Source organism: Filicampus tigris, chromosome 15 (genome assembly GCF_054856515.1).
Source record: "Filicampus tigris isolate MCC_2025a chromosome 15, RoL_Ftig_1.0, whole genome shotgun sequence".
In the NCBI taxonomy this organism is placed as follows: domain Eukaryota; kingdom Metazoa; phylum Chordata; class Actinopteri; order Syngnathiformes; family Syngnathidae; genus Filicampus; species Filicampus tigris.
In genome coordinates, this window is record NC_141231.1 from 7,950,001 (window position 1) to 7,972,500 (window position 22,500).

At 43.8% G+C, this 22,500-nt stretch overlaps 1 protein-coding gene across 1 annotated transcript in view; it reads right to left on the bottom strand.

Annotated features, from left to right (window-relative positions):
* smad7 (SMAD family member 7) overlaps nucleotides 1–22,500 on the bottom strand; it is a 24,555-nt gene that overhangs the window by 1,066 nt on the left and 989 nt on the right. The window contains 3 exon segments of the mRNA XM_086053479.1: nucleotides 14,003–14,074; nucleotides 21,074–21,127; nucleotides 22,362–22,500. The exon segment at nucleotides 22,362–22,500 is cut by the window's right edge and continues 989 nt beyond it. Coding sequence (XP_085909605.1) covers nucleotides 14,003–14,074; nucleotides 21,074–21,127; nucleotides 22,362–22,500 — 265 coding nt within the window.

Consider the following 22,500-nt stretch of genomic DNA (forward strand, 5'->3'; position numbering starts at 1 on the left):
AGAGAGGGAGCAGAAGGAACACAGGGCTTAAAATTCAAACATACATTTAAAAAAAAAAATGCATGTCATGGACAAGCTCAATCTGTACAGTCCACGTTGGTTGGTCTTGGTTTTTGGACCGGTGCAACAATGGATAGGTGATGGCGAGAGGACCCTTGGGCGATTTACTGGACCCCAGATGATTCCAAGGGCAGCTGCACAAAAGTACAGTAACTACAACCACAATTCTCTGGTTTGTCTTAGAGCATAACTGTTGTTGTTCTCTGATCTGGTGCCAAATGAGCCACAAACGATTATTCTGTTCGATCAGTCAATCCGTAAGGACTTTGTTGGTCGTTGGACTGGAGAAGCAAAGGTTGGCTGATGGAGAGCATGCCCTTGCACTAAACCCAAGACTACTCTGGGGATCTTGCACACCCCCTACAAGCCCGCCTACAAAGACTGGCGCATGATTCTCTGGTTTGCCTAATGGATACAACCAGAAAGGATATCTGGTCTTTGGAAAGGTACGTTCCAAGCATTCATTGTACTGCACTCAACATTGAACCCATCACAGTAGGGAAGACACAATAAGGTGATGATGATCACTCTTGGAGGCATAAGATCAGACTTATTTCTTAACACCAGAGAGACCTCAAGACCACAGAAATTGGGACTGGTTGATGTAGACAGTGCCCTTGATTGAGCGAGGCACTAAAATCCCAGACCGGGTAGGCAACCCCACAAAAATTAAGGTTGGTGCATCCTCACATTGTTGGCAGTTCTCAAGCACAAGTAATCACAACAACAACACCTGAAATCCGTAGTACAACTCTGGTTTTCTTCTCCGATAGCCCATGAACACACCACCCTAGGTTTGCTAGCAATAACATTAGCACTATACAACAACCAAGCAGAAACACTTGAGACTTGACCACAAAAGCAAGCCACTTCGCAATGTGATGTTGAAAATTGCCAGACAATGTTCGCCATGAAGATGAGCTTTGGTAGGCCTACTTGACGGGATACTAACTTTGACATTTTGGACAGCCGCCAGTAGGCTTGTTTTCAGGGCTTGTAGACAAAAGTCTATCCTTGCTAGAACAGAGACCCAACTCGACTCAACTCATCTTTATTTGCTTAAGACTCGCTGAAAAAAGTATCTAACTTATACGCTGCCTGGAGGCAGGGAAGACCGGAGGAACAAAGTCTACCAAATTCCTTGATTATACCGCATAATGGCTCTCTCCGCCCTACTTTCTGCCACGCGGCAAGCAGCCACGTTGGAATTCCTGGAGGCCGAAGCGACAACCGGGAGACGCTGGCAGGCAAGTGTCCACATGCACTACGTTATTTGTCGAGGCATTAAAGGGCTTATCTTCTGTCTGGCTCGCCGTGTTTTCGTTAGCGGCGCGGGCCAACAATGCGCTGACGTCACCGCAATCATACTGCCGAGTGCTGCAGGAAATCATCCTCAAAAGAGGGGGATGGAAGGGTTGAGTTGAGTAACGTTCCCATAAACATTTCCCTCCTCCAGCCTCCTTGTTTGGGGGTGCGCACGTGTGGCGCGAGCAGAATGGTGGAGACGAGCGACGAGGCCTAGCCAGTCTAAAGTGTCCCTGAGCGTAAAAAAGAAGCGTAGCATTGGCCGCACTCCAATTTCCACCCCCCTCCCTCCTCGTATCTCTATTCCGCAGCAATGTGGCTCTCAGCTACTCCCCCTCCCCCCCCCTCAAAAGGTGGGAGCCAGTGAGGCGCGAGGAAGTTGGGGGTGAGGGGAAGAGGGGGTGTCAAAGAGTGGGGAGCACATAGTTGGACTGCAACTTTTGCATCCTTGACTAATTGCGGCGTCCTCTATCGGACGTGTGTTTACTTCCGAAAGCAAAACGAGGCCCCCCGACCGCCCGCCCCATCCCAGCCCACACTCCCCCTTCTTTCGTTTCATCTAGCACTAGCCCCTCATGTAAGCAGTAATTTGGAAGGTCCCGCCGCAGACAAACTGCGACGCTAATGCGGCAGAATCCAAAACGAACCTCGCCGCAGCCTGTCATTAGCCTTCATTAGACAACACTGGCGGACGGAATCAGCGAGACGGGGGAGAGAATTTTAGGCAAGAGGTGGGGGGGGGGTTGTTAGGTGGCAACTCAAAGCCTTCCATAAAACAAGCAGAGCTGTGTTCTTTGAAGTTGGTCAGAGCCGGGCCTCAGGGGGAGTTTATCGTAAATCCATCCTCGTGGGGCACAGGGGGAGGGTGGGACGCTTAAGTACTCGACTATCTACCTTAGACTAAACGCAAAGGGGGAAAAAGGCATTTATCTTCCAGATAAGAGACGGAAAACGTCTCTGACCCTGCTGACTGCCTGGTGGTGGCACTCACCTGCAGTGGGTGGGTGGGGGGCGATAGACCTCGAGTGTGTCTGTTTGTTATTGCTCGGAGAGACGGGGCCTGGCGTCAGAGGTCATTAGAGCCGGGCCGCGTGTCTGAGCATGTCAGAAAACACCCCGCTATTCATGACGACAGCGGCCGGGCCCGCTGGACCCCGCCCCCCTCGCCATAGCCCCAGGCAGGAAGACGCATTAAATGCCACAAAGAGTGAAGATAAGAACATGGGGGCGGGGAAACACGTCAACTCGCACAACGAGAGGAAATTAATAAAAACGGGTTACCGCACAGAAGATTTTGGCCGACAATAGTGGGGTGCAGGTACATCGTAGGCAAAATCATTTTTAAGGAGGTCATATTTTGTTCTGGAAAAGTACTAATACAAAAATAAAGTCATATTTTGTTTTGAAAAAGCAGTCATTTCAGGGAAAAGTTGCCAAGTTACAAGTCATATCGTTGTAATAGTAGTAATATGACCAGAAAAAGTCAGAAAAAAAATGTGATACAAAACCGTTAGAATGTTTGTATTTTGTTCAGGTAAGCAGTGATACTGAATTACAAGAAAAGTTAAAGTCACAATAGTCATTTTGTTCAGAAAATGTAGCAATACTGTGAGAAAACTCTCATTATTTTGTTGTATAGTAGCACAGAAGGTAGGAATATTACAATTGTGCTTCTGTTCACAAAACGCAGTAAGATGCGAAAAAAGTCAAAGCTACAAGAGCAAAGTCTCATTTTGTGCAAAAAAGTCATGTTAGGGAAAAAGTCAAAGTTCCGAGACATGGTATTTTGATGACAAGAAGTAATGCCTGTAATGTGACTATAGTTCCAGGGCAAACAACATTTTTGGCAAGAGAAGGGGGGGGCACAGGTACCCGGAGCCTCAGAGGCATTTATTAGCTGAGTGAAAAGCGATACAGGCGCTTGTCAGCCATGTCAGGAGCTTGTTCACAGCTTGTCCTGACAGCACATAGGCTACAACTTCATACTCAACACACACACAAACATATGCACGCACACACGGGGAGAAGGTACACGTCTTGTTGCCGGATTTTGGACAGCCTCCTCTCCTCGCCTTACAGTCTGACGCTATTTGCGGCGCCCGCCGTAGGTGCTTTCTGCCCGCACCTCCCGTCCTTGGCAGGCCAGGCGGGACACGTCTTCCGTATGTACATCTGCCTGGACGTCTGCCCGCCCAGGCATTAGTTTGTCTGTCTGTCTGTCTGTCTGTCAGCCGCTCCACCTGCTCTCGGCGCTTCTCCTCGCCGAGGATAATCTGGCTAGCCGGCGGTCTCCAGGCCATCTGTCGGCCCTGTCTTTTACGCCTGTTGGCCGCTTGCGTCATTCTGGCCTACAGCCTCGGACGCAACAGGAGTGGTGGGGAAAACAATTTCCCCTAAAAGACGCGGAAAATGTGGCAAACAGTTAGCAGGGACGCTATTGTACTTTAGTTTGCATCTGAGGCAGTAAAACAAACAAAATGTCTACGTAATTCTTGATAGAATATCTACAAAGCAGTGTTTGTTTTTCCTGGTCACCTGTTGCTAGGCAGAACTGTCCACCACAGACAAGAAAGGACAGGGACATGCAGTTAGAAAAAAGCACTTACATACACTAGTCATGAGTAATAATAATAATAATAATAATAATAATAATAATGATAATAATACTAATAATAATCATCATCATCAAAGGTATGGGTTGGAAATGTAGAGTAATTCACGATATGTCACATTTGATTTTGTTCACAAAAAGTAGTCATTTTGTTCTGAAAACATACAAAGAATAAAGTCATGTTTTGTTCACAAAAATGAGGGATGCAACAAAAATCCTTTTCTATGACAAGAAAGGATTATTTTGGTCACAACAAAAAGTTCTTAAGTTGCAAAAATTGCCTCATTCTATTCAGAAAAATCAGTTAAGTAAAGGTCAAGTCAAAAGGGTGATATTTTGTTAAAAAAAAAAAAGTGGCAAAGACAAATGGGTCACAAAGTCAAAATACTAGTTGTACTTTGTCCAGGAAAAGCACAAATACCACAAACGTAGAAGAAAAGTTTGCATTTTGTTCACAAAAAAAGTTTCAATGTTAGGACGCCTTATGGTGTTTTCAAAGTAACTCATGATATCGTATGCCAATTTTTTTGCAGTGAATGACAATATCACGCTACAGCAACTGAAAAAAAAGAGGAACTGAAACTGTGAAAGTCTGAGGAAATAATTTCTAAATCACACATCAAATAAAATGCTGGTAAGGCTTAACTGGGGCTATACAGATTTTTGTTGGGGCTAAAAACCCCACTACTCCCAAACTAGCCCCAGCGTAGCGCCATCCCCGGATAAAGTGGTTTTTTTTCTCCCACTCTTGATGATGTTAATCATCAAAACTCCCAAGGACACTAAAAACACCTTAAAAAGATGGATTTATTTGTATGTATTTTCTTCAATCTAGCGCCATCTGCTAACGTAATACACAAGATGTGAAGGATGCAACGCCGTTAGCACGTTGCTAAAGCAGCAGATTGTCCATGCGTCACACATCCTGATGATACAGACGACAACCGAGAATTTTGTGCTCTATAAACAAAATGGCAGCCAGCAGGAGGGCACGGGTTAGCCATTTAACCGTACAGCGCTATCATTTAATTTAAAGCGGACGACGACAGTATGGGCTATGATAAAAACAGGCGTGTTTATTAATAACATGAAAGTGTTTGCGACACAAGGTTTAACTCAAATAGACTGGAGAGCTGTATTAGCATCAATGCTAAGCTAGAAGAGGGAGGAGGGGGGGTGGTGGTGGTGGTTGTCGGCTGACTGGGTCCTCGCAGTCTAAACAAGTTAATCATTACCTCAGTCTGTCTCCACGCATGCACGCACACACACGCACACACAAATAGCAGCTGAAAGCAGGAATGGGGAAGACGTGAAGGAAATGGACTATTGGCGGCGGCGCCTTATTTTCTAAGTCAACACCCTCTCCCGAGTTAACAGGGTGGAGGCGGTGGGGGTTGGGGTCGTGGGTGAGGCGGTGACGGGCGTCTATTCCAAAAGTTCAAGGGTCACGCTGTGGAGGCATTCCTTTCGTTTTGTTCCGGGACAGACATCTCAGTCTCTTTCACATGCACACACAAATGTAAACGCTGGTCTCCACGGTAGTGACGGTGGCAGGTGAAACAAATTGATACAAAAATAATAACTGTATCTGATGACACATTTTCATACTTTTGTCAGACAGTCATGTCAGAAAAGTGGTAAAGTCAATGGTTTGTCTCTGGAGTGGAATACCCCAAGGCTATGTTTTCACCCCCCCCCCCTTTATGTTTGAAAAGCTACCAAAAGTTTCAATATTAATATTTGTAAGGCAGGGTGATTTTATGCAATTAGTGTAACCATCTCAATGCAACACCATGATCGCTACTCATGGAATCACCAAAGCAAAGCAATTATAGGTCAACCCTGGTGCTGTTGAGTCAATCGTATCAAGTTTGCCGTCTAATGGGGAAATTGCGGGCGAGGAAGACGTCAGAATTGTATTTGTTCACAAATGAGACATTAGAATAAAGTATTTTGTTGACAAAAAGTAGTCACCCAAGGGTTTGAAGTTACAGGTGATTGTATTTTGTTGACAAAAACTATCAATACAAGGACTTTGTTTTCACAAAAACAAATTACGAAAAAGCCCAAGTTGGGAAAGTCATATTTGCTGGCAAATAGCAGTTATATTACGAGACAAAAAAAAGTTATAGTTTTATGAATATATTTATATTTGGTAATATTACGAGAAAACAGTTGTCACATGAATAGCTTATATTTTGTTCATAGAAAAAAGCTGATTTTGCTCTGAAAAAAGTCATACAGTATCAAACTAAGGCAAAATATTAAGTGAATAATCATTTAAAAAACGATGTATTGTGCGGGCATGGAAACAGGAGTAAGTCCATCCATGTATTCAATTTCCAACCATTTGTTCCCACAAAACCATTCATATTTTCTTTAAAGTTGAGTCTTAGTAAGCATTAGTAGACAACAACAAAAAAAGCTAAAAAGCAAAGTGAGCCGTGATGGCAGGAAAAGCCTGGCATGGGAGTGGCCCACTTTCATTATCTGCACATCTTGGACAATGACTCGCAGACATGCTATTTCTTCCCAGAAGCATCCGGGGTGGGAGATAAGGAGTGGAATGTTTGGATGCCATAATCACATGATCTCCACGTCTGGACAGCCACAAGACATGAAGAAGAAACATTATCGTCATCCTCAGAAGAACATTCTGTTCCCATGGAACGCCTCCTTCCTCCTCATGCTGACTGACTTATTATTATTGCAACACTTCATCGCGCTGACCACACGCACACACGCATCACCACCGACATCATCATCATCCCCGATGCCCAGATTTCCCAGGGTGACAGGACAAATAAACACCACCACACCACCAAGCGCGGAGTGCCAGGCGAGTGCTGATGATGTCACCACGGACTCCCGAGAAGATCATATACCACGCTGACTCACACAAGTGGACAACAGGCCAGGCCCACTTCTTTCGCTGTGGCGTTCAGGCGCCGTGGTGAGGAAAATATGCAGACAACCCGCAGAGACGCGTTAGACAGTGTGTATGTGTGTGTCTATATGTTCCTTTGGGTGTTCCTTTACGCAATGCAATGTACTATTTGTGATATAGATGTGAACATGAAACCATCAGGTGGGAAAAAATGATTTGTGAAAAAGTCTGAATATATTATGCATTTTGTTTCAGGAAAAAAGTGATATCAGAAGACAAAAGTCACAACAAGCACTCATGGCTTAAAGGCACGCTGTCATGAAGGTATAAGGGCTTTTTTTTTTCTCCAAAATGTCATATTCTGTCCACAAAAAGTAATATGAGTAGAAAAGAAGACGCAAAACGTTGTAGTATTATAAGAAAAATAAAGTAAAATGGTTGTATTTGTTCCCAAAAAGTAATATTTTCTGACAAGGAAAAGTTGTATTTTGTTCACAATAGTAATATTACCCGAAAAAAAATCTTGTTTACAAATAGTTATGTTGTGACAAACTGTAATACAAGAGAAAATTAAGAATTAAGTCATATTTCATTCACAAAAGTTGGAATATTACACCCCAAAGGTTTTGTTGACAAAAGGTAGTAACGTTCCAAGAAAAATACAGTTTCAAGTGTCGTAATTTGTTCATAAACTGTCGTATTTTGTGTATATATATCATTATGGTTTTTAAAAATGGTAAACAAGAAAAATGTAAAGTTGCAAGAAAATGTCATAATTTGTTCACAAAAAGCAGTGGTAGAAGAGAACAAGTCAAGTTGCAGGACTAGTCATGTTTTGTTCAGAAAACGTAGTACAAGAAAAGGCCAATGTGACAGAAAAAGATGGTATTTTGTTTACAAAAAGCAGTAGTGAAGAGAAAAAAAAGTCATGAAGCCACAATGATGAAGAATTTCATTTTAAAGAAAGAGTCAGATTGTGTTCTCATGAAGTGGAGAAAAAGTTAAGTGAGGAGAATAAACTCCAGTCTGTAGGACGTTGGTTGCTGTCTAAAGAAGTACAGAAAAAAATGGTAAAATTAGCACAAAAAAAAGTATAACTGTTATGAGAACAAGTCCCCAAAAGTCCTTTTTTGTAATGTTTCTTTAATAAAGTCAGTCTATAAAAACTTTGAAATAAACACCAGAGCAGCACCGATGATATCATTAGTCAAGTTGTACTCTCGATACTCCACTTGTTTCCCTGTGGCGTTCGGGCGGCGTGGGAAAAAGGACAACCAGTAGAGCCAGTCTGGCCTTTTGTTGTGTTTTTAATAAACACTGCTATACCTTTTGTGCGTTCGTGATTACGCAATACACTGTTGTCATTACACAATCCAGTGCCTCATGGTCATTAAAAAAAAAAAAAAAAAGTGACCTCTGCCTGGTACAGTGGCCTATATACGCGAATGAATGAGCTGCGGGGCAGAGATGAGGGAGCGCCTTGCAAGAATCGAACACACGCATGGGAATGCATGAACGTATTTCCGCTTCCTTCCCCTTGTTGTGTCAGAATGCGCTTCCATGGTAACAATGTTCAACTTGTTCTGGGCTCCCCTCCAAAAACACTCCCCTCTCCCCAGCTTAAAGGTAACCTTAAACGTCTCAAAATGGGAGAAGATTCCGTAAACCCATGCGGCTCGGGGCCCACATTCCGTTCCCCTTCCTCCTCCTCCTCCTCCTCCTCCTCCTAACCTCACTGTTTTTTCGATTTGCGCGGCATAATGACACAGGGTGGAGAAAACAGAGGACGGCCAAAAACCAAAATGGAGTCGCCCCTTGCCAAGAGGCGGCTTTGGCGGCCTCGCAAAGAGAGGAAGTGGGGGAGTAATGAGAGACGCCGGCCTCGGCCTGACTCGGGAGCGAGGCCCCCGGCCGGCATCTCCGCTCGCTCGCGCGCACCGCTGCAAATTACAGAGGACGGCGTGCAAGGCCTCCGCCCAAAAGACGCCATCTTGCCTTCCTGAAGGAAACACGGGCATCGGGATTGGGGTGGGGGTGGGTTGCGGTTGGGGGGTAACCACTGACTTCCATTTGCTCACATTCAGACATCAACATTTCCCCATAAGAAATAGTGGAAACAGAAATGATCTGGTCCAGGGTCAAACAACTACACGGGTCATGCAAGAGGAGGAATTGGTAGGGCTCCAGCGATTAATTGAATAACTCGAACAATCAGATTACACAAAAAGGTCACAACAAAATCTCAAAGTTGAGAAGCTTCGCAAGTGTCGTTTCCCACATGGTCTAATGTTATTGCAGATGCACGCAACACTCTGCGGAATTAAGTTAGCACGATGCTGATGAGCCAGGAAGATTCCATAAAAAACAGAGAATGTCCAAAATTAGGGATCATTTCACAGTTTAATAAGAAAATAAAGTGAAATGTGTACCACAACAGCACATCGAACCACTATCAACACTAGATAACATATCAATGTCGGCTAATTTCGTATAGCCCAAAATTGCTAGTTAGAACATATTGCAAGAGGTCAAGTATAGAAACAGCTGTGCACTTTTAATTGCTTTATTGAACATATACACAAGATGCCTTTGGTCACAACTCATACCAAGTCACTCAACATGAAGACTAGCTAATAGGTTAGCCACACTATACTCCCATTCACTGACATCCATGTCAATCACCTGTCCACTACCTGCCTTTTAAAGCCACACTCAAAGTCACAGATAGTACAGTCGAACTTGAGGTCCATAGAGGAGATGCGAAAAATGAGCATAGTTGAGTTAGATCTTGAGGAAAAGCTTCAATTTTCACCGTTTGTCCGCTTTCGTCACTTCACGTTCTTGTCCAGTGCACTGATTCGCTAGCTAACAGCCAATCACAGTGATCATTTGTCCCGACCCGATTCTACATGTTGAGTAGGCCGAACATATCCCCCCAGACGCCCCAACATTGGCTCTGACTTCACGTGTACCGACTTTTCCGGCGGCCGACGTCGGATTGGTCTGTAGAGGCCTTTAACTTAAAGAACAATAAATAGTCTGTTAACTTTTATAAGTGACGGGATATAGGGTGACACTTCACGAAAAGTGTTTTGACATCGTGTTTGAAATTAATTACTGGAGTTTTATGACTTCCACTGCTTATAAAGCACGTAACAGAGAGTTAAAAACCAAAGAAAAAGTAAAAATCCGCAGACTTCATCTTTTGATGCTCACTGAACTGAGCTTTGGTGAGTCACGCTGACAAAAAGATTCCGGTGTTCTTCTTTCTTTCTGCTTCTCCTGCGTGTTTTTTTTTTTTTTTTTTTTTTTAATTTAATGAGAGTCCTTTTCCCCGCCGGCTCAAAGACATGAGGTCATATCCTGCGCAGCCCTTTCCTCTCGCCGCTAACCCAAACAAGGCGGGAATGCCGGGAGCGCAGGAGCTGGAACACTGAGGAACACGTAGGAACACTGAGGACGCTCTGTTTAGCAGTTGAGCTGGAAGTAAATTTCCGGATTTAAAAAAAAAAAAAGAAGAAAAAAAAATCTACTTTCCCTTCTGAGGGCGACACTTCACTTCCCGTCATTAATGACTGTATTAAAAAAAAAAAAAAAAAAAATAGGGCAGACGTCATGACAGCAGGTTTGATTTAATGAGCCTGGACTAAATTTAATCCCCTTCGCCGGAAACGATGATGGAGCTCGCACCTCCAGCGGATTGAGCCGCCGACTAATTGACGTTATGATGGGGATGTGGACAGCAGGACGGAATTCTAAAAAAGTGCCGGCGTCATTCTATATATGGCAACGTGTACAATTACACTTGGCAAAAGTATCGGGACAAAAAGCGTAAGTGTAAAAGGAAAAAAAAAAAAAAAAGTATTAGAAAAATGTGCGACAACGCAAGCTTATTATGAACAAAAGTATTTGGACAAAATATACTAAGTGTAAAGAAGTTAAAAAATACTGTAAACAAAACAAAAATAACAATTCTCATAAAAACAAAAAAAAAATTCTCATATTTCCCGCAGACGGTCTGCCGAGTGAGGTGACGGGAATTATAAAAAAAAAAACGTGGCTAAATTTAAAACGGCGGCGGGAGGAAGCGCCTGTGTGACAGTGGGCAGCGTGCCAGGGCTTGCACCATGGTCATTCTATCCATGTGTGTGTGTGTGTATTTGTGTGTGTGAGACATCGCAGCCTGACTGGATCCCAGTCAGTCCCGGGTGGCACCAGGAGGAATGCCACTGACACACTGATAAGAAGTTAGCAGGGTCCAAATAAAAACAGCAAAAATCTGCATCCAAGAGACAAGAGTACACAAACAACCCCAAAATGTCCAGTTGAAGACTCTCTTCCGCAAATAAGAGTATTTCAGACAGCACACCTCAACACACATGACAAGCATACGCGGCGGCCCACGCCTGCGTCACGCCGGGTATTCGGGCCTCTTGCCAGAATTTCAACAGCCCTCTCATCAATTCTCGTTAAAAACAGAAGCAGACGTGGGCGCGGGCTCCGTGTACAGGAACCACGTGGGGGGTAGAAATAAGCCAGCGCGGATGCTAACTCCAGCACGGACCTCTGCCAAGGAAGGCCAGACAATCCTAATTTGGATCGGATTAGACGCAGATCGTTGATTTTCCGGCGGCCCTACTTGTGTCATTGAGATTGGTATGTTATACACTGAGAAATAATGGGAAATGCTATGCTAACAAAGATAACAAATGTGAACAAAATCAACCTTGGTATGAACGTATCATGTGTTCTACGGTGGATCCCCTGAAACTACAAAGTTTGGTTGAAATCAGTCAAGTTATTTTTGCGCAAATCCGCAAACTAACAAACGTGGTGGTAGCAAACTTTTGGGAAGATGTTATGCAAACAGAACAAAAGTGTACCAGTATCTGGATAAGATACAGAAAATACAGAAAACTTTAAACAAACAAAGCTTTGTATTTGTAGACCAAAGTTTCGTTTGCTTGGAAAATGCTATGATTATAAATACACCACCCTACAACACATGCATCTGTACTCTAATATGTGGATGGTGGGTTCTAGTTGTCTAAATTAAGTTGTTTGTGCAAATTGTTCATAATTTGTTAAAGAGATAGCTAGGAAAATGCTATGCTAACAAAGCTAAACACAGCTGTAAATGAATGAATGTTATAATTCCTAATAATTTAGTCCTATCCTCATAACCTATCGTATAATCTGTGGTTAGTAACAAAATTCAGTGAACAACCAACATTTCTCAGGTAGAATTAATGTCTGAAAACACTATGCTAACTATGCTAGCTATGCAAAGAAGCTATTCTGATACTAATACACGTACAGTATCTGTACTAAAATACGGTGGGTTGTACCCATGTTTAGGTAGAATTTTGCGCAATTCTGCGAACTAAAAAAAAAAACATTTCAAAGAGGATTCATGTTGGGAAAATGCTATGCTAACAAAGTTAGCAATGTACACAAACGGCCTGAAATTATTTTATGCATTTGCACTAAAATAACATAGGTGTTATTCTGCTACACTATGTGAATTGGTTGTTTTTGGCAGTTCCCCCACACTAAAAAGATTTCACGCAAGATTTATGTTGTGATATGTGAAAAAAAAGAAAAAAACTATTATAAGAATGTGTACTAAAATAAAATGTGTCCTACCCTGGTCCCCTAGTGTGGTTGTTTTAACACAATTTTTCCAGCAGACAAATGTTTGTTGGAGTCATGCAGAATGCTATGCTAACATATTTAAAGCAATGTAATCAAAACCATCCTGAAACTATACGCATCTGGGGGACAATAAATTTGGTTCTACCCCGCTAGCCGCTAAGGGAATCGGTTAAGTCGTTTCTGTGTAACAAACTGCAGCAAAAACCTCCTTGGCGGAGGCACTGAAGTCCCTGCCTCTCTCCATTCACAAAACACTTGGTGATCCCTCTCATGAGTTTCTGTGGTCAGCTGAAACCCGCTCAATCAAGTGCCCCCCCTCGCTTCCCCAGCTGTCCCTCCCTGTTCTGTGCCGTGTTCCAAGCGGATGACGCGAGGCGGCAAGAGGCCGCTACGGAGCCACTAGCCTGGCAGGCAGCCCACTTTGCATTTGCGCTTGTCACTGTCGCGGTGGCTCGCTTAACTCCTTCTCACCCGGATCACTCTTTTCCCTAAGTTTGTGGGTCATGCGCCACAGTCAACGATCACTTAAATATTCAACTCGGATGCACCCCCACACCCCCTCTTAAAGAAAAAAACCTTCCCTTACTGCCCCGCCTCCCCTCTTCCTCTGTCTGGAGGAGAACATAAAAAAAGGGGTGATTGAGGGAACTGGAAGGTCAGTGGCAGGCCTTCTGGGAGAGCCATGTTTCTTTTGTCAGGGCCCCAGAGGGAGGGCGCAAGGGAGGTGAGAGGAACTGGGGAGGGGGGTGGTTGGCGGTGGGTGCGGCGACTTGCCAGGGAAAACCATGAGGGCACCGTTTTTCTGCCATCTTTGCTGAGGAGGCCCATTCACAGTGCTGCTTGCTGCCAGGAAGGAAACCAGGGGAGGGGGGCACACCCCGTTCAGGAACAAGAAGCAGCAATAAGTAGTGGGGGCCCCCACGGCCCCCCAGACCCCCAACCCCCAGTACCCCGGTTCTAGGGTTTCACAGTTTAAAGTAAAACCTGTCAAGCTAATACACGCAGGGACTTTAATGTCCACAATGAGACAAATTCTGGTTCCCCGCCTCCACCAAACAAAGGCGGGTTGAGGGCGGTGGAGGTTCTGTGGAGTGTGTGTGTGTGTGTGTGTCTGGGGTGTGGTGGGGGGAGCTTGGTTTGTGGGGGAGAATATGGGCAGCAAACACCAACTGACATAAAACAGGCTTTAAAAGGGCCCGGTAATGAGAACCATCTGAGGGCCCAGAGAGAACAACTCTGCCCGCGGACGCGGCGCCGGCTTGGGAGGGCGGCCAAAGAGGATTATGGGAAAGGAAAGCCGAGGAAGCCCCAAACTAGGGCCTGGAAAAAAAGAGAAAAGTGCCTGTGTCTCTCGCTCGCCTCCTTGGCTTCGGGTTTGCACATGATCAGAACCCTGAGTCTTTTCCAAACAACACCCTCCATCGTCTTCTCTTTGATTTACAGTTGGGAAACACAATCATCAAGGGCACAATAAAGATATTTACCTGAAAGCCCCACAGGGGCCGAGTAGGTTGTTCCCCCGGTCTCACTGGATGAGGGTCCTGAGTCCGGAGAATCTGGAGCATAGACAGACATAGACTTGGAATTAGTGAGGAGACGGCAAAGAAGCAGCTGCGGGACCGTCAATCACCAAGCTGAAATCGATGCCCAATGAAGACGCTGACGAACAAGATGGAGCCATGATAATCTCCCATAATCCACTACTTCGGTAGAATCGGTAACCCTGCGTTCGAAGGAAGAAGTATTCTTACGGCTCAATCGCCGAATAGACAGTCAAAAATGATCATAGTATGAGGTATTCGGGGACAGAGGTTTCACTGGCAAGGCCTCGCTACAACCGCGGTTGTGCTAACGAGCGGCGCGGGCAAACAGCCCCTCTTGGCCAAGACGGCCTTGCCCGCACTTTCATTGGCTGCCACCGGCCTTGCCCTGGTCGCCAGGGCAACAGTTCACAGCTGACCGCAGGATCGAGGAAGGGAGAGGGAGGCCGTGGGGGTAAACACTGTGTGGATTATATCCCACCAGAGCTGAAACAAGGTGGCGATTTACATCAGGGCCGCTTACATACGGACTAATGCCGGCGCCGTCGTTGCCAGTGCTGCGGCGGACAACAACCTTGAAACGGCTGACCTCCACTTCCTGCTCGTGAGAACCATAAATTTGAGTCGTTGTTTAAAAAAAAAAAAAAATCCACAGGAAGCCAACCAGTGTCTGATTTTACGACAAGGGTGGCCTACTTAAGATTACATACTCTCAAGGTATCATTAATGCGCAACTCAGTGGATATTGTAGAAGGCAGTAACAGGCACAAAGAGTACAATGTTGCTTTGCGGGTACTAGGTCCACAAGAACTAGTATGGCGTGTATAGTTTTGAGTACTGGAACCAGGACAGCAACATATACAATGTGTACAATTTTGGGGACTAAGTCCATGAGTACAAGGATGAAAATGCAGAGTAATGTAGTTTTAGACAATCATGTCAACAAGAACAAGTAACACACAACAAGTAGTACAACATAGAGTTGTGGGTACAAGGTCCCCAAGATCAAGTTGCAAAATGTTTTTTTTTCTGGGTACTGGGTGTAAAATGCCGTTTTCCACGTACAATTCCAGGTACTAGATTGACAAGCACAAGGTTGTGTGTATAGTTTGGGTACGACATCCACGAGAACAAGGAGCATAACGTGAACAGTATGCAGTTCAAAAATTAGAAAGTGGATTCAAACCATTTTCTTGTTTACGTATAATAGCATTCATACTAAGCCCCAGGAAAGTATCGCGCAGCGCGATGGGGTGACTGACAGCTGCTCCAGGCTAGTGAGGTTGTGGGGGGGCGGGGGTGGGGGTGGTCTACCGTCTACGTCCTATTGTCCTATTAATACATCTCTGCAGAGTCTCTCCTGTGGTCGTGATGGCCATAGCAGCTGCGCCCGCTGGGTTGTGACAAACGGCGGAAAAAAATGCGACTGATGATTTACAGGCTAGGCTAGCTGCTAATTTCCTAGTTCTCCCGTGGCGCTCCCACACCAACTCCTGGGTCTTTTTCCAGTTGCATAATCACTTCCTGTATCCGCATGAGGTTTCCTATTTACTTCAGCCTGTGGGATGCTGGTTGTTAGCATGACTGACAGTGCTGATGCTCGGCTTTAGTAGGACGCTGAATAAATAATGGTTGATAAGCAGACGGGGAGGGAGAGCAGGGGCAGGTGCGGAATGGAGTGGAGTCGGGAGGCTGGAGGGGGTGGGGTGGGGCTGTTGGACTATGGAGCCACAGCTGCAGCTGCTATGACTTCCTATTGTTTCCACTCACTGAAAGCCACTTTCTCCCTTTTCGGCTGGCGGACCCCCAGCCAGCTGCTCGTCTGGCAGGGGTCATTGTCTGGACCCCCAGCTTTCTTTTCCGCCACTGACACACGACCGCAAATGAGCAGCCAACGGGGGGAAAGAAAGAGAAGACCCCCACATACCCTGTCTACACGGACCCATCTCTTTACCGTGCACTGTATAACCCAAGCGGCGGTTCAACTGAGGCGGTACAGTATCAGAGGGGCAGGGCTAGACACAAAACCGTTTGCTGATTGGTTACAAAGATGATTGACTGATTTACTTTTCTTTTCTCTGGGTCTCGCTGTAATTTTTCATCCCAAAGTCAGAGAAGACGCGGCAATTGCTTATCGCTCCGGTTTTCTCTTCCCACTCAAGCCGCGTGGGTACTGGGCAGTTTTCCTTGCAAATTCCATCCATTCTCTTGCTTTATACTTCGAAGCAAATGGATTGTTTGTGGTTTAAAGTGGGAAAAGACAACAATTGCTTTGGATTTGAAAGGCACGTTGTTTTGATTTTCTCCTTGTGCTCGAGCAGCATGGTTCCGCTCCAGTTCTCATGAGTATCATCACTTACTTTGTTGAAAATGTTTCAGCGAGTGGAATGGTTCTATTCCTTAAAGCGAAAGTCAACCCAAACATATTTTTTCCAAGAATATGTTCCCAGCAGGCCCACTAGTTAAAACACGGCATTCTGATTAATTTTGCGTATGTGGAATATGATTTAAGCAGCAAAATCTACCCCTTTTCAGCAATCTCTGTGGGCAGCCATTTTGTCACTTTTGTTGACTGAAAATGACATCACAACTGCTAAGGGCTCAGGTAACGACCAATCACGGCTCAGCTTCAGAAAACAGGTCGGCCGTGATTGGTCATTACCTGAGCCCTGAGCAGTTGTGATGTCATTTTCAGTCAACATAAGTGGAATATAAGTTAAGCAGCAAAATGCACTCGTTTTTAGCCATCTCTGGTGGTGGCCATTTTGTCTTCTGTCGACTGAAAATGACATCACAACTGCTCACAACGACCAATCGCGGCTGACCTGTTTTTTGAATCTGAGCCGTGATTGGTCGTTGTGAGCAGTTGCGATGTCATTTTCAGTCGACAGAAGACAAAATAGCCGCCCCCGGAGATGACTAAAAACGAGTGGATTAACACTTATTCCACAAACGCAATATTCATCAGAACGCCGTGTTCCAACTAGTGGGCTTGCATAGAACATATTCTTGAAAAAAAAAATGTTTGCATTGACTTCCTCTTTAAGCAGGAAGAGAGATAGCGGTTGCTTTGAAATAACGCAACACATGCCCTGGTTTGATTTTCACCTGTGCTTGTGTAGCATTGTTACCGTCAGATTTAGCATTATATTTCTTGAATACTTCCTAGTTTTGTTTCAGTTTAGTCCTAATGCTGGAAAAGACACAAACATTGTTTTGGAATGATGCTGCACACCTTTGGGATTTTCTATTCTTGCTCAAGCCATGTAGTTATCTGTGGCTTTTCCAATTCGTTTTCTTTAACCTTTCCCAACTAGTGGAGTGTTTGCAGTCCAAAAGTTAAAAGACACAAGAGTGGCTTTAGGATGACGCGCACCACTATGACTTGTTTCTGTTTTCTCTCTGCGCTCGAGCCACACAGTCGCGTTCAAAAACATCACTTCTCCTTACATACATAGCCAGTGGACCAGTTGTAGTTGTAAAGTAAGAAGAGATGCAATGGTATATTTATAAATGACGTGACACACTGTTTCAATTTTCTCTTTGTGCTCGAGCTGTAGACGCTTCATTCTATTTTATACTACCGAGCTGGTGTACAGTTTGTAGTCCAAAAGCTTGAAGGCGCAACGATTTCTTTGGAATGATGCCGTACATCCAGAATGACGCCAAGTCTGACTTTTCAGCATAGTTAGTGGGCGTTTATCACTCGAATCAGCATTCTCATTAATATTTCCAATCTAGAAGAGTGTTGCTTTGAAATGACCCGTAGTTTGGATTTTCTATTTGCCCTCCCAGGCGCATAATTACTGGGTGGTTTTCCATCAGATTCAGCATTCTCTTTCTTTAATGCTTCCTACCCTTGCCGGAATTGCACATCATTTTAGTCCTAAAGAAGGAAAAGATGCGATGGTTGTTTTGGAATGACGCAGTACAGTTTCAATTTTCTCTCTTGGTTACTGGCCGGATTTCTGCCAGAATTATCATGCTTTCTTAAAAATCTGTGACCTAGAGGATTGTTTGTTGTAGTTTTTTTAGTTTGTCAACACATCTTAATGTTGTGATACACACACCATGTATGGATACAGTATTGTGTATGTCTACGCACTGTAGGTTTCTATTTGTATGACAGCGGGCATGTTGAGCCTTGCATTCACTTTCAAAGGCACTGCGGCATCAGAGAAAGGCAACAAGGTGAAACTTTTCTGCGTGCGCGCCACAGAAAAATCACATCACTGCCATCATGTGATTTTTGGGTTTGGGTGCAAACGTTTGTTGTAGTTGTAAGGCACGAACACGATTGCATGCATTGCCGCTTTGGAAAGACAGCGCACATCGTTGCGATTATCGAATGGCGCCCAAGCTGTACGTCTACCATCATAATCATCATTCTTTGTTTAATATGCGCGAGATGGTGGATTGCGTATAGTCTTGTTTTGATTTTCTCTTTGTGCTCGATTTAAACGTCTCAGCTGGTGAACTAACGTGTCGATTTTCTCTTGGTTAACTGACATGGTTCTAGGGGGATTACTATTAGACTTTACACAGATCTATTTTCCTTTTTGATGGCTAAACATTCGAAAAAAGGCTTAAGAATACTTTTTTGATGCTCAGCAAACAGTACACAAGAATACTTAAACTGTTACAACCCTCCAAGGGACTGGGGATGGAAAGTAGCCGATGGCTAAAAATCGGGCATATTTACATGTAGATGTCACGTGTGGAATGTACAGCTGTCCCCATGCGAATAAAAAAAAAAATACATGTTTTTCTTTTTTAAAAGACAGTAATTAAATAAGTTATTTAAATAGACATCATCTTGTGATCGTTATCTTTTTTTGTTCTAAATTGCTCATCAGCTACCTTCCTCAAAAATCCTAATCGTGTTAAAACGAGTTACTATGTGAATCAGCATTCTCTTTCTTCTAATAGAGGAGTGTTTATAGTTCTAAAGCAGGAAAAGACAACAGTTGCTTTGGAATGACGCTCCACACCAGTTCATGACTACTTTCGATTTTCGCTTCGGCTGGAGCCATGCGGGTATTCTTAGCAGTGGAGTGGATAAGGCTTTTTTGATGCCACCAAGTAGTTCTATCGATCGGGAAACCCTAATCTGGCGGGATGGTGATAGCTGCGTGATCATCATACAACAGCAGTGTAATACCACTGGTATTGGTATTAATACCAGCGCGTCACCCTTACAGGAATGTACCAAAACCTCAGTCCTTGGAAGTGTCTAAACAGTTTGTAGTAAGTTAAGGTGTCGTGCATCATCACGCCGTCCAAGTTGAGCTTTGAAACGCTTCACAAGGCGACGATGACATAACCCGCTGCGCCTCTCTGGCACCGAGGTGACGACCGTCGTCTGGCTCAGGCTCTCGTGGCGGCCGACAAACAAACAAGTGAAGACTCGGCCGCCGCGGGGTAAACAACCAAAGAGGCTAAAAAAAAAAAAAAAAAAAAGCTCACGCGCTAACATTAAAGGCATCCAGCGCCGTAGACAAGTCCCGCTAGCATGAGTGAAGTGTGAATAAGTGCGCATGGCTCCATGAAGACGGACTGGCAAACAAACATGCTCGTAGGCCGCCGCGAGAGCCAGCTGGCCGCCAGCCACGCGAGAAGTGCACAGCCAGCCTCGGTGCCTTTGCACTGCTGCCATAAATCACAGCGAAACACGGAGCTGCTTCCTGTGCACGCCAACATGTATGTGCGCACACATGCGCTGCAGAGAGCCGGCTGCACTTATATGAAGATGTTCAAGTGTCTTTACGGGTGAAAGGGGGAGGGGCGTTTTCCGTGATGTTGGTTGGAGCAAAAACGGGATAAATCGCGCCATTTTTGATCGCTCACTTAACGCTAAAACTTTTATGACGGGTGTCTAATTGCAATGTTTTTAACGCGGCAGTGAAATGCAGGCAAGCGTTGCGACGACAATTGCAAAAATTGTTTTGTTTTTGTTCTCGCACTCTGCAAATATCTGAAAAGATGCGACATTTCTTTTAAAATGACACCACTGTCATTAGCGGTGAAATTCTGAAAATGAAAAATGTACGCATGCGAAAACAACAACGTTTTGGTCGCTTGGTATCTCACTGAGCTGTGAATGCCTATGCTTGCGAACGTAGGGAATTTGAGGTCTTCGTCAGCGTTCGTAGAAGGTTGCAAAGATGTTTGCGTACAGTTTTTCTTGTCGCAAACCCAAAAATTCAACACGTTCACAAGCATTCGGAGCTCAGTGCGATACCAGCTTTATGCAAGAATTTGAAAACAGGCATCGAAGTGCAAGCTTTTTTTAACAGCAATTTGATCATTTGCTTATAATCGCTACATAATGAAAAATGTTGTTCTTTGGATCACTTGCCTCGGGCTAAGTGTTTGCGTAAACTGCTGAGGAGGGATAAAAATAGGGCCTCACATTACGTGCAGACAAGTACTAATGAAAAAAATATGAAAAATTGTGACATTTCCTTCAATTGCTTAACCTAAAAAATAGGAATTTGGTCTCAAAGTGTAACATGCTGAAACCAAAAATAAATATTGTTTTGCTCGCTTGGTTGACACAAAAATTTATACTTGGGAGTGCAACATTTGTTGGTAATAACACTCATATCAGGGTCAAAATGCGAATTGCTTGCCTCATGCCCAAATATGAAAACGAGTCTCAAAGAGTTTTTTTTTTTTCAAAGTGATAATTTGTACGGAAACTGGAACATAATACATCTTTTGCTGAATGTAAAAAATAAAAAATGGAACAATTGTCCTGCTAAACCATTTATGTATACAATGGACAAACTACATATACTTCGGCAAATGTTACAGAAAACACCTGGTTGCACGTCGCCAACAAGTGGCCTGGCATGCACATTACAACATTTCCTGTCGTTTGAATAGCATTCTGTAGCATGTATATAAAAAGCGTTGTTCCTCCACTAGTATTTTGACTGGGACACAGTCGATAATTTAATTGCTGTTTAGTTCAAATCAGTCTCGTGTTAACATGAATATGTGTGCGCTCACCTGGTGGTTTAAGATAATCCATGGGATAGCGGGAATATGGAGGAGGAGGAGACTCTGCAGAGAGAGAGAGAAAAAAAGAGAGGCAAATGCATAAGAAAATGCCTCACGGGTGATAAACCAAAGGCACGTGGGCCAGAGAGGGCCCGTGATACAGTATTTATCGAGGCCGCCGTGTTGCTCTAAAAACAAATCAAACCAAAAACACTTATCATACCTAATAATTAACATAGTATAACATTTCCCATAGGTTTAGCACACCCTCGGAGGACTTTATGACAAAGAGAGTGAGGCCCTGAGGGCTGGCTATTGCCTTTCACTGACAGCCAGATAAACAAGGGGGGCCGCCTGGCGCCAGGAGGGCCACTATCAGCGTCTAGGACAAACTCAGATAGGGGCCTCCCTCTCTCTTTCTTTCTCTCCCACTCTCTGTCTCACACACATACATGCCTGGAAACTTCCCTGCCCACTTTTGGAAAAGTGGCTCTAATAAACACAGGGAGGAAACATGCATGTGTCTTGATGAATTCATTAAAATGGACACTTTCAAGACACACGATGACACCAAAGCAACCCCTTTTCTTTTAATGCAACTATCTTTCTCAAGTAAATAAAACTGAAACTAAGCAGTGCAATGACACAATACAAACAACACTGCAAACATTTCACGAAAATGCTATAATATTCTTTTTAAATTGTAAAAAAAAAAAAAAATACAAAGTACCTTGATTTTTTTAATCACTGTTTTTTTCACTTAACTTCAAGGAGTGCAATGAATTCAGTGCAACCAAAGTATTTAAAAAAACTTAAATGATAATATAATGCATGCTCTTGATGAACTAAACTTTAATGAATGGAATGGCAACAATACAAGCAAAAATAATCTTTAAGAATTGACCCTTGTGAGGATAAACGGCTTGTACAATCGATAATCAGAACTATTTTAATATGTAAAAAACATATATATGTATATATGTATATATATATATATATATATATATATATATATATATATTTATTTTTTTTTACAAAAATATTTTTGTATTTTTTTAACTTAATGAAGTGCAACGCCAGCAATACTATCAAACCCTTAGAAGAATACAAAAATAATTCAATAAATATTTTTTAAAATACATATGGAACATGCATATGTCTTGACGGACACTGAATTTTGTTTGTATGCGATAATTTTTCAAACGTAAAATATGTACCTAGATTAATTTTTTTTTAAAAAACTGTACTTTATTTTTTTTCCCTCCCTCCCAAGATTGTGAACAAGAGGTCTCCTCACCGAGTTCACAGAGGCGGCTCATGTGGTGCGGATTGCAGCAGACGAGCTCCGGGTTGACTTTCCCGTAGGATTCACAGCACGATAGCCTCTTGAGCTCCGAGGAATGCCTGAGGTCGGGCCACCTGAACACCTTGTAGAG